The sequence below is a fragment of the Acomys minous genome (genome assembly GCF_964271855.1).
Source record: "Acomys minous genome assembly, chromosome: 15".
Lineage (NCBI taxonomy): Eukaryota > Metazoa > Chordata > Mammalia > Rodentia > Muridae > Acomys > Acomys minous.
The window spans coordinates 3,214,575-3,227,362 of record NC_140497.1 but is presented as its reverse complement, the minus strand read 5'-3'; the positions used below and the strand labels follow the sequence as shown (position 1 = coordinate 3,227,362).

Genomic DNA, 12,788 nt, shown 5'->3' with positions numbered 1-12,788 from the left:
GAGGCCTCTTCCCATGCTCTCACGCTCATCACCTGGGAAAGCCATTTTTCACACTCAGAGGAGAAAGGGTCACCTTTACCCTCACCACTTTCCCTTCCAAACAGGACACTACCGAGACGAGCTGTCCCCAGAGCGAGTGTCTACCCTTCCCACTGGGGAAGCTGACTCCAGCACCTTGGTACAACTCCCTGGCATCTCAGCTAGGGAGTTTCCCGGGCCTCCTTCCTCCACGGACGTCCAACTGGCAGCTCCTTTGCCCGTCTGATCCCATGCTAGAGAGTGGTAACCGAATCCCTTACAACGCCAACAGACATGAAATATGGACTACAAAGCAGCACAGGGCCCTGAGCAGGGCCCTGCAGAGAAAGCTGGGGCAAGCACTCTAAGTGCCTCACAATGTCCACATTGTACTGTGGACTTATTTTTAATGAAACTGTTATTATGCCACTAGAATGCAATAAAACATTTGAAACCTGAAATTTCCTATTTTTATCACCTCCTGTAACATTTTTCAAAAATAAAAAATAAAATAAAAAGAATTGTCCTCAAATGTATACAGGAATCATTGGATAGAGAGTTTCCATGCCAACTTCCCACTTGCAATGAAATCTAAGAAGTGTTGCTTCATAAGCAACCAAAAATATGAGGAAAAATGAAATATCATGGAACATTAATATAACCAAACATAATGGAGCACTGATTTACCATCTCCTGGTGTAGGTCAGCACAGGGACCTCTTTTAAATGATCAAGTATTCACACGCAAGCAGGTTTTACCTGAGTTGGGAAGTACTTCTGGCTAGAAAAGTTGTCTGTGTGAAATTCTGAACACGAACACTGAGGTGAAGGGCCAATTGCAGACTGGGCAGCCCAGAGGCACAGTGCTGCTCTCTGTGGCTCACAAGAACAGCCCTCCAGCCCTTAGTTTGCTCTTCCCAAGGCAAATCTTAGCTGCCCCTTGCTGTAAGCCGGGGAAGCTGCCGTGTAAAGATCTACAACCCGAGGGCTGAGCACATGCGCTCTGGCACGGTCTGTGTGTGGTGGTGTCTGCTATAGCAGCTTCTCAGGATGACCAGATCTTTACCACACCCTTAAAGGTGCAACTGTCCAACACAGCCGTGCCTGTGCTATGATTTTATATTTGTCAACTCTCACATTTCTTCAAACCATCCTTAAGCTCAGCGACAGCTGCGCTCCAAACCTACTTCTTCCTTCCTTCCGCAGATGTCTTTTCCAGAACATTTATTCCAGGCAGAGGACCCAGCACAAGCTTTCCCACAGCAGTTCCCAATGTGAAGTGCAGAGAGTCTGCTGCCATCGGGCTCCATCAGCAGAGGGCTCTGGGTAACAGGGCGCAGCTGACCCATCCCCTGCACTTACAGTCTTCCAGGGATGCCGCAGTCTCCTCTTCCACTCCAGATGGGTGAAACTGGAGCCGGACTGGGAACAAGAGGTGAACCGTTCGCAGTTTTACTGTGTGCACTTAAGTTGATTTTTAAGTGGTTTAGGCGCTGGCATCACTTAGAATATCCTGCCCTTGGAAACCAACCCAACATTTGGGTTTTGCTCTGAGACAACTAGTTCTTTTCCAAAGCCACTCTAAGAAACTCATGTAGCAGAGGCAGCCTGGGTGTCGGGGCTGCTGCAGAGGGCAGCCTGGCATCAATAGGCTGCTCTAGGATGGAGTAGTTTTCTGTCCCTCGGTAACAGTTCAAGCTGCCGGTTAACATTCTCAGTCCACGCTCCAGCCCCTCAGAGTATTCATAAAACTGACAGTAGTTTTCAGTCCTGGTGCAAATTCTTCTTTTTCTTTTTTATTATCTCTGGCCACCATGAGAACAATGCATGGTATACTGACAGAAAGAGTCAAGGCCATGAAGCCTGCATCTATTTGCTGCTGCCCCTGTATAAAGTTGATAGTTTTAAGATACTTAAGCCACGTGAGAGGAGATTCTCACAGAAACCTGCCTATCTCTGGCCTGAGTTGTGCAGAAGCTGGTGAAGTGGGCACCGTTAAGGCAGTAGATGACAGTCTCATCTTTACCATGGAAACCGAGGCCATCGGATGCCAGTTCATTGGCACACAATTGGGCTTCAAGTTCTGAAAGACAAGATGAAACTATGCAACCAAACTACGATTCAGGACAGGAGTGTGCACTTAGGGACCATGTAGCAGTGACAGCCCATCAGGGTTTCATGTATGATCACAGTGGATCCAAAGTATGAAGCCATCTAGCCCTCTGTCCCAGAAGCTCGTGGTTTCACCTTGGGGTGCACTCTGGATGAGGAGAGCACCTGGGTGCACACTCATGTGCCAGAGCCCACACGTGCTGGTCGGATGGGCACAGAACAGCTAGGTAAGCCTCTCATGTGCTCTGTCTTGGAATTCCTGTGAAGCAAGCTCCTGCCGGGGATGCTGCTGGGATATGCTGAGATGTCCCCATCTGCTGCAGGAAATATAGAAGGAAGGTGTGTTTTGGCCCCCAACCTGCACTACAGCCACTCCTGGAACAGAAGTCTCCCTATGAACTCAGAAAATATAACTTCAAATAGCTGTGACTCTGCCCCACTGTCCTGGCCCCACTGTTTGCACCCTCTCCCTAATGGCTTGGACTTAAGCTTATAGATAAAGAATTTATAATTATAGAGTGAACATGTGACATCAGCCCCGGGCCACATGAAACGCTAGTTGTAGGAAGAGCCTCTTTTGCGCCCTAACAGTTCACCCCACTCTTTGTAAGACGTGACTAAGCCTCAGAGACCTCCCGGTTACAGAGGCTAATTTCTCTCGATGGGCAGTTGCTGTGACCAGTGTATTTTATAGTATCCAACTTCATTTATGTCACAATTCAAAAACAATGAGAATTGTTCAGTTGTTTTTCATCAATTATATTTCTGTGCATAATAACAGGAAAATGTCTCTCAGTTTCTGGATGGATGCTCTGTAGTGGTTAAAACAACAGTTTAACACCTCTGACTGACGAGTCTTCTCCATCTCTCCCTGAAGTTGTATCTGTTCAGCTGTATCTGAGCTGCAGCTTTTGTGACCCTTGTGCCAGTGCATGTTTTGCCTCGTTCACCACTAGGGGGAGCTGAGGCTAACACCCGTGCCGAGTAGGCAAGCTAAGGGAGCAGGAAGGGTAGCTGACTGAGGAGACACAGCACACAGGAATGAAGACAGCTGGACACAGGGCTCTTTAAAGGGTTCAAGCTGACGACACAGTTATTTGGTAAAGAAATCACAGCCTGGTGGAGCCTGACGTATGGGATGCAAAGCTTCCTGAGATGAGCAAGAGGAACCATCTGCTCCTCGCTGGCCTCTTAGGGGTGAAGAACGCACTGAGGGGAAGGTGTGTGTGTGTGTGTGTGTGTGTGTGTGTGTGTGTGTGTGTGTGCGCGTGCGCGCGCGTGTGCACGTGCACGTGTGTGTATCCATAAATCTCAGTGGCAGACCTGGGGAGAGGGCAGCAGTACTGGACATCCCTGCTCGCCTCCACCAGCAGCAGAGCTCTTCACCAAGAAGTGGTGTGCCTGACCCTGCTTCTTACAAACAGTGCAAAAGTCACTGGTGACAGACTCAGACACCAGCAAGAGTGAGCCCGCCAAGGCAGCTAGGTTTTGTCACTTTGACTTCGGGGCACAATTGTTCCAACCAAGAGGATATGCCCCACCAGGAGACAGGAAGGGAGAGAGAGGAAAATAACGGAGAAGGCGGCCCACCTCCATTTCCCAAGGCAAGGAGCCAGAGAGCATCTCCCAGCACGCCAGACTCTCTCCCATCTCCCAGACTCTGACTTCAGTGTGGTCCGCTGTCAGCTGAGGTGCTCGGTCACTCCACAGAAAACCCACAGAGTCCATACCTCCAACTCTTGTCCTCGTAGAGATGACACCAGGACGGAGGGAGGAAACAGACTGTGGTATGGATCAGTAGGGCTGAAATCGAGTGCCTTTCCACGGCAGGCCGAGCACGACTGCCCAGAGTGCAGGAGAAGATGTGATGGGGAGAGAAGCCCTGGTGGGTGTGACACCCGAGGCTTTCTGAAACTCAGAGAAGGCACCAACTATGAGCACAGTGGTATCTGGTGGCTCTCCGCTGGTTACTGATGTGTTAGAGGAAGGGCCATGTGAGGCCCGAGAGCTAAGCGTGGGAGGCGGACAGTCTCTTCCCATGGCACCCAAGAGCCTCCTCATCTGCAGCATCAGGACAATGGAGATGCTACAGGTAAGGGTCGGGAACAGAGCTCTTCCCACAACAGTGCCAGGAACTTCGGTGGAATGAGTACAGCTCTGCAACTTAAAGGGGAACAGAACATCAGAATTAATGCTCTCACGACTTTGAAGCCTGTGTTTGTTGAGTGTCCGCACTGAGGGACAACACGAGTCACCCATGGATTGACCAACACTACCTCCCACTCCTGCCAGAGAATGACACCCACATACAAGTAACACATGCCAGGGCTGCTTGGTAGATAGAGATAAGACAGGGACCAGGACAATATGTACCAGCCAGACCAGGAGTGCCTGCACCACGGGAGCCGGGCAACAGGTCACGGAGGACAAAATACAAAACTGGAGCATGTTTGATGTGAGCAATGACCTGCCATCCTGCAGGGGCTTGAGGGGTGCCTTGACCATGGAGGTAGAGTGACTCTTAGAACTTTGAAGAGAATTACAGCCACACAAAGGTGAAATGCCAGGAGTGTTGTGTTAGATGATAGAAGACGGAGGTAAGATAAATCTCATTGCCTGGGATGGTGTTCTGACACAGAAACTCACTAATTGAAAGAGAGGTCAGGTCCTCAGCAAAGCAGTACAGTAATGATGCTGGAACTCCTTGTGGTCATTTATCTCAGCAACAACACACTGAAGATGCAGAATCTGCAAACACTTAGAAATGCTGGGTGTGTGTCCAGAGAGCTCAGGCTGGGTGTGCATCCATAGAATCCCCTTACTGGAGTGGCGCATATGTAGTAGGTAACCAGGGGCTCCCTGGCCCTCAGTTAGGTAACAGATGTCACCTGAGCCCACAGTCTCAGCCAGGCCTCACTGTGCAGAATGTGCAGCTGGAACAGATGGTGTGCTGGTTGGTCTAACTGCCAATCCAGCACTCAGGAGATGATCCTCCAGACACATTTGTGGAAAGCTGTCTAGAGTACGTGTGTGGGGAATGCTACACAGCTCGGGAGGGGTGGAGACCGGTGCCATCTTTAAACACCTGAAGGATGCGGGGCTAATGGTCCCCACCATTTCTCAGTGAACATACCACTTTGGACTTGACATAAATTAGGCAGATACAATGGATCACACTGGCCTATGCCACACTCAGCCACAGAGTAAGACCAGTTGAAGATGATGCATCTTTATCAGAGTGCACTGCAAGCCAAAAATGCATCACAACAAACTGTTTCCTGCCTGTGAGGATGAGAACTCATAATTCCAGGGGTCACGGTACAATAAAAATGGACAATAAATTGCATCGGTCCAGCGTATCAATGAAGTCATGTTAGTCAGGCAGGGACAAGGAGAGGCTAGGGCACTGGAGGACAGACGAAGTTATGTGCACGTCAGAGCATTTGCAAGAAACAAGAAGACCCAGAGACACGCCAGAGCAAGGAGAACTGTGTGTTCTGTGATGTTCATTACTTATCATATTCATCGCACAAAATAAAGGATTTCTATATGTTCATACACCTGTGTGTCCTACTCACACAAAAATTATTCAAAGGAATCTATATCTTGGAAAACTAATTGAACTCTGCACCTTAGGAAATACTTTTTGTAGTCTGATCTTTTCCTTTTTAAGCAAAGACTTGAGAATCAGTGACCCAAAGAAGATAGGTCATTCGTTTTCCAAAGTAAAGGGCAAATTACCATTTTCTATACCCCTACTAAGAAGAACGCGTGGGGCTTGGAGACAACTCCCAGGGAAAGTGCTTGCAGTGCAGACCTGAGGCCTGGATTTATAAGCCCAGCACAATGGAGATGTGAGGACGGTGCTGCGGCCCACGTGCAAGAAGGGAGCAGAAACAGGGGATCCCGGGATCAAGAGGGCTAGCTGGATTAGCCTGGTCAGCAAGCAACTGGGGTCAGTGTATATGGTGGAGAGCCACTGCGGGAGACCTATGTGCACACATGTGTGCATACACTGGGCTACAGTACCTCAACTACGATATATCCAGAACTGCCTTGTCCCAACCAAAACCCAAAGGAGGACAGGAGTGGTTAACTTACAGTCATTATTAACAGGGCTGAAGGTCACAGCAAGCTACCAAGTCAGGTGGCCCAGACCTATGCTGTCCATCCTTGAAGCCCTTTCATGCAGTGGCGAGCCTTACAACAATCTGACAGAGGAGACGACCCAAGCTTACTTCATAACTGTGGTTGCTCACTATAGAGTGAAAGATAAAATGAACTGCTACTGGCTGAAGATCTACTGCAGCATGACCCCAAAAGACACTAAAGAGCAATTATCTCAGCAGACAGAGCTTTCAACAGCTTACCTTTTCATCCATTTTGGCTCTTGGATGGGAGGGTAAAACACGGCAAGTATGTGCATAGAGTCATGGCCGCTGGTGAACAGGTCGGGGAAGCCCAGGGATCTAGGAAGAGAAAGATTGAAAGATCACTCACAGATGTTTGAAAATCTGTGGACTGCATGTAGGGGTGGGCGCCAAGTGTCCAGATTCCATATTACATGTAGATACCCACTACAGGACCATCAGTATGACAGCAACTGGCTCAGCCAGTCAACATCAGCTACTCCCTGTGCCTGGCTGCTCCAGTTCCAGTACAACTGGGCATGGCCAGAGTAGCTGTGGTAGCAGGGATGGAGCTGAGACTTAAGCATGGGTTCCTGGTTTCTAGTGTTGACACAACTTCTTCTGTGTGTGACCAGGTTGGGAGTATAGACACCAAGCCTGCGCTCCCGATACCGCTCCTCCAGAGGAGACCAGTTAGTCTGCCAGATCCAAGAGGACTCCGTGCTCCCACCTGTCATCACAGCCTACGAGACAGTGGCCATAATACACAGCTGCGTGTTTCTTTCTCACAGGCTCCTCATCATCCCTAAGATGCAGAGACCAGTGCAGCATCTGACCCGTGGACACTGACCTCTCCCTTATGACAAGGATAAGTAAGAAATGTATGCCTAGATACACCACAGCATCCCCAAGAACACCAGTAACAGAAAACAGATTCCATAAAAAGAACCAGATAAAGACATATTTTTCCAGCTTTTTGAATTAGAGCTTATGAATAAAATTACATACACTTACAGTGTACATTGTGTTGCTTTAATAGATGTATAGACTGTGAGATTGTTATGGCAATAAGATGATTACACATCCATCAGCTTACAGTTATATATGTGTGTGTGTGATTGGCAAGAACATTGTATCTACTTAAAAACAACTTCATGCATTCAATGCAGTGTCAGTCAAGTCATCAGACATTAGGTATCTAGGGTAACCTTCTGATCCTACTTAATTGAAAATTTAACTCTTTTCCTCCAACACCTAGCCTCAGAAACCACCATTACACTTCATCTATAAAGTACCACTTTCATTTTCAACTTCACACAACCTAAAGTCACCAGGGAAGAAGGGCTCTCAATTGGAGACTCAGCCTGATCAGACTGGCTGTGGCCATGTCTGTGAGAGACTGTCTTGGTGGACGAGTGGAGAGCCTGGCCCACTGTGGACAGTGCCATCCTGAGGCAGGAGGGCCTGGGCTGTATCAAAATGCTAGCTGGGGTAAGGCAGTGATGGGGCCAGCCAACAGCATTCCTTCATTGGTTCTACCTCAAGTTCAAGTTCCTGCCCTGCTGATGTTCATGGCTTGACCTCCTTCAGCAATGGACTGTGGCCCAGAAGCGTGAGGTGAGAGAAGCCCTGTCCTCCCCTCAGCTGCCTTCAGTCACTGTGTCAACCACAGTAGCAAAGTAAAGCAGGCTAACACAACACATCCTGCAGCATGTGTCCTTCTGTGCCTTGACTGTCACATTCAGAACTGTGTCTCCCAGGAGTATAGGAATTACACTGCATCCATTTCCTTCACCCACTGCTCCATCCATAGACAAAGGTTAGTTTCTGTATCTTGGCTATTATTAGAATACAGATAGCTCCTCAACACACAAATTTCATTTCTTTAGGGTACACACTCAGGAATGCAATGGCTGAATCTTTTTTTGTTTTGTTTTTCAAGACAGGGTTTCTCTTTGTTAACCTTGGCTGTCCTGGACTTGCTCTGTGGACCAGGCTGGCCTCAGAGTCACAGAGATCCTCCCACCTCTGCCCCCCCAAGTGCTGGGATTACAGATGTGCGCCACTGCACCCAGCTTTTCAGCTTCATTTTTAACCTCTCGAAAGACCACACCACTCTTCAGAACTACTATGCCAATTTGTACCCAGCCAACAACTGTACTGCAGGTCCTTCGTTATTACATCGTTACCAACAATTACCTTTAATATGTGGGTTTCATTCTAATTTTCATAATGATTAAAGATGTTACAAATTGTATACATATTAACCATTCACACTGTACCCCTTCCTGTGTCTCCCCTCTCTCTTCCTTCTTCATTGATTGAACCCAGAGACTCACAAATGGAAACTCCACCCTCTACCACTGAGCTACACTCCTAGCCCTATGTGTTGATTTCGGAAGACATCCTATCTTTTAAATTATATTATTTTCTTGCTGCAGTACTATTTAAATTTCACATATATTCAAAATATCAAGCCCATATAGATTTCTACTTTGACAATGATTTCTCTTTCCTGTACGTGGCTCGGTCACCTACACAGCCTCTCCTCTGCCTCCTTGGCCATCCCTCCGTGGAGACCTGTGTCCGTGGCTCGGTCATCTACACAGCCTCTCCTCTGCCTCCCTGGCCATCCCTCCGTGTAGACCTGTGTCTGACTCTCCTCTCACAGGGATGTCATTCACCCCTGAGCCTTTTTCTACTTACTCCTTTAAAGACTTTATGTCCTAATACAGTCAGGTCCACAAGCTCAGGGCATTTCAACATATGAATTTGGGGGAGACACCATTCAGTCCCATAGTATCTGCTATAAATTCAAGAAAAATTCTAAAGAAACCAGTACTATTACCTCCACAGTGCCCACTGGAGAGCTTGATGTGCGCCCTGGAGTCAAAGGTGCTTGAATGGGTCAAGCCTCTGTCAGAAAGGGCATGAATAGAACAGGCACAGATAGCACTCACAGACGCCCACAAGAGGCAGACGAGAGAGCACAAAGAACCCACCCCTAGTCTAGGTCTGACAGGAGGTGAAAGAAATAAGGCAGCAGGCACCTACTGTGAGGTACTTCCAGTTGATGGCTCCCTATATAAAGGTGGTGTGCGGAGTATGAGGCAGGCCTTCCACCTCATAGCCTCTATGGGCACCTCCCCAGAATAAGCCCCACTGCTACTACAAGACAGGAGAGCGTACAGGATGTGGCACGCTAGGCAGCCTCCACTGTCAGGGTGGGGAGTGCGGGACAGGAGCAACATGGCCCTTGTCACCCACCGGTGTAATGAAGGAGAGCTTGTGCAGGCATGGCGCTCTGCCTGAACTTCAGTTTGCCAGGAGCGCTCCTAGAGGCCAGAAGAGGAGCGCTGAGGAAGGGAGTCAGCTCAGCCTTAGAACAGTTCAGAAGACAGCCAGGAAGGTGCTTAGTTCTCACAGAAAGCAGAAAATCGCATTTTCCTATAAGCCTGCATGAAGCTTCTGTGGCTGCTGTCTCAAAGTCACACAAACGTGGCAGCAGTGATGAAGCATGCCACACAGCCCTATGTGACAGCAGTGAGGACGCATGCCACACAGCCCCACGAACCTAATTCCGAGCCCAGGCACTGGTGGACTCACTGTGTAGAAGGGCTAGGGCATGGCTGCAATTCAAAATGGACGACTTTCCCTGGAGCTCTAGTTTTTCATAGCAAGACCAGAGTCCTATTACAGTTCCAATCGCAACTAACATGGTCATGTCGCAATGGAGAATTTAATGGGGCAGCTGAAATAGCAGAAGGTATCCACCGCCTATTCCTCTGGATTTAGGAAATAAACTTCAAACATCCACAGCTCGGTGGGCTGCTAACACATCTGAGTTAGACACCGACTCCACAGGCATTTTACACAGTGAACACACGACGAAGGTTAAGGGAGTCTTGGCCCCATTCCAGTCTTCTCGGAACTTTCACCCATTCTTACAGCCTCAAAAACTGTTTCATGTTCCCTTTGTAGAAAAACAAACACTCACTACACTGAGACAGCCTTACTATCTCCACTTGAAATGAAACTACTAGTCCAATTTAAGTACAGGAATTAGACAATACTTCAACTACAGGCGACTTCACAGTTGACACCAGCATAGAAATGGGGTGTAACCAATTTATAGGGGGAAATTACTATTTTGAGATACAACAGAAATAATATGTAAACCCAGTGAATATTAGAATTACCAAGAACAATGGTGGACAATCCTTACAGCCTAAAGGGCCATAAACTGGGGAAATTTAACTGAACACCTGGTAAAGTTGTGGGTGGACTTCAATCCTCACATGACTTACTGAAAGGGAAAAAAAAGGTAAGTATCTAGTGTCTGGCCCTGACCAGATCAAATTCTATAAAAAGAGGGAGGGGAAGGGGCATGGAGGGCGTTTCTACCAACTATAATGAAAAAGCCTTACCAGGGGGTAGTCAAACCCAAAACCAAACTACAAACACCCCAAAGGGCTAAACGGGGTGAAGATAAGATTTGTTGGTCTCAGCTCTAGCTATGTTGGCCTCTTGGAAAATGGCAGGCGTAATATACTTGTTTTCACAACTGTATCTACATATGTTACACTGAAAAGGATTGTCATACCCATGGCATCCCGTATGAACAGTGTCAAGGACATTGTCTACGAAGTATGTGTCACAGTGCTGGCAGCAGTAAAGGAGCAGAAGGTCCTGCAATGGCAAGGTTAGGGCTGGAGTGCTGGGCTGGCTGCTCCCAAGGATTGGGGTGCTGGTGTAGTCAGCTGGCTGGCCGCTGGGCCCTGCCAGTGGACTGCAGTCCCTCTGACAAACTAATGGTGGAGGAGGAGGCTTAAGGCCTTCGGGGGAGCTCCAAGGGAACCTGCCTCGGGCAAAGGGCTGTGGAATCCTGAAAGGCTTTTCTTCTAAGTTGGAGTCTTCAGCAGCAGAGGTGGGGCTGTGGTTTTCAGACGGCAAGTTGGACAAGTGTCCTACTTGAGCAGACAGCTGATTCAAAGGATTACCCACGTACAACGGTTCTTGCGGGTCCCTCTGCAGTCCACAAACCGAAGTCCTACCCACACTGTCATAGAAGTCATGCTCAACATTTGGGATCTTGTGTGTAAAATCACTCAGGCAGTCTGGCTTCTGAATGACCATGGAAGGTGGGCCTAAGGAGATGAGCATCTTTCACTTGCCAACATGGTCATGCTCCTTAAGGAGGCCCCGGGGTGGGTCGGCGGCAACAAAGTATGCTTGTGCCTTCGATGGAGGGACAGGTTGCTTCCGGAATTGCAGTGATAGGCACACAGCTCACATTTGTACGGCTTTTCTCCGGTGTGGGACCGCATATGGGCTTCAAGGTATCGCTCGTAAGGGAGGCAAAAGGGCAGAAGTGGCACCTGTGCGGCTTCTCGCCCGTGTGGATTCGCGTGGGCTCCGCCAGCCGCGCTGTCCCCTGGGCAGAATAGCTGCAGTATGGGCACTGCAACTTTCTGTCCACCACCCTCCCAAAGTCGTGCAGCATCAGCACCCAGTTCTGGTGCAGGGCATCCCCAGGGGGCCCACAGGTCTGCGTGCTCAGGAACTCCCTAAAGCACTGCAGGAAGTCCTCTTCTCTCCCATCTCCTCCTGACCTCTTCTCGGGTCTACTTCCGGCTGCCTCTGCTCGGGGCTTTCCGCCCCAAGCCACTTACTTCACCTTTCTCTTGCCACCTCAACGCCTACGAAAGCTTCCGGGAGCCTAGAGATCCTCCTGAGGCACACAGAGGAACTACAAAGGCCGGAAAGGTCGGCCTTGCTTGCCTCGGCTTCCACCCGCCATGTTTGTCCACCACTTCTCTTCACAGCTTGGGCTTAACCCAAGTCTCGCGAGAGTAAGAGAGATGACGTAAAAGGGGGGTGGGGAGAAGTATGCTGCGTGCTTTCACCCATGCGTCCAAGCACCAACGTGTGTCACAGGCCACATGCAAGACACGCGCAGGGGCGACAGGTAGCTCCATGGGCACCGATAACAGATGTGCAAACTGCACTTGGTTGTAACTTAACTATATTCATGTTTCCATCCTGGAACGTTTAGCCCTCTCTCCATCCACTGGCCCCTGGCATCCCAGAGTCTGGATTCTTGATTCGGAGCAAAGTACTGCCCACGACGGACATCAGTAGGGCTGGGCCACCTGGTCACTGATGTGGAGAGATGAAAATCGGGGTGGGGGCCTGGAGACATGGCTCAGAGGTTAAGAGCACTGGCTGCTCTTCCAAGGGTCCTGAGTTCAATTCCTAGCAACCACATGGTGGCTCACAACCATCTATAATGAGATCTGGTGATCTCTTCTGGTGTGCAGGGGTACATGCAAGCAAAGCACTGTATATGTAATAAATAAATAATTCTAGAAAGAGAGAAAGAAAGAAAGAAAGAAAGATAGATAGAAAGAAAGAAAGAAAAGAAAAGAAAATCGGGGTGGGCCATGCTGCACACAGACTTTGACCCACTCCTCTTTCTGACCATGGCTGCCTGCTGCCTTCTCCCATCCAGGAGGCTCCAAGGGATGTC

At 48.9% G+C, this 12,788-nt stretch overlaps 1 protein-coding gene across 10 annotated transcripts in view; it reads right to left on the bottom strand.

Moving 5' to 3' along the window:
• The window catches only part of LOC311585346 (zinc finger protein Pegasus-like), a 139,771-nt gene extending 127,700 nt beyond the window's left edge, over positions 1 to 12,071 (bottom strand). For 5 of the 10 annotated variants that reach the window (XM_084760434.1, XM_084760436.1, XM_084760438.1 and 2 more), the window contains exons 1-2: positions 10,863 to 12,071; positions 6,500 to 6,598 (exon numbers count right to left, since the gene is read on the bottom strand). In XM_084760434.1, coding sequence (XP_084616560.1) covers positions 6,500 to 6,598; positions 10,863 to 11,422 — 659 coding nt within the window. In that variant the 5' untranslated portion in view covers positions 11,423 to 12,071. The other 5 variants (XM_084760431.1, XM_084760440.1, XM_084760433.1 and 2 more) reach the window with 5 other exon arrangements.
• Between the last annotated feature and the right edge of the window lie 717 nt (positions 12,072 to 12,788).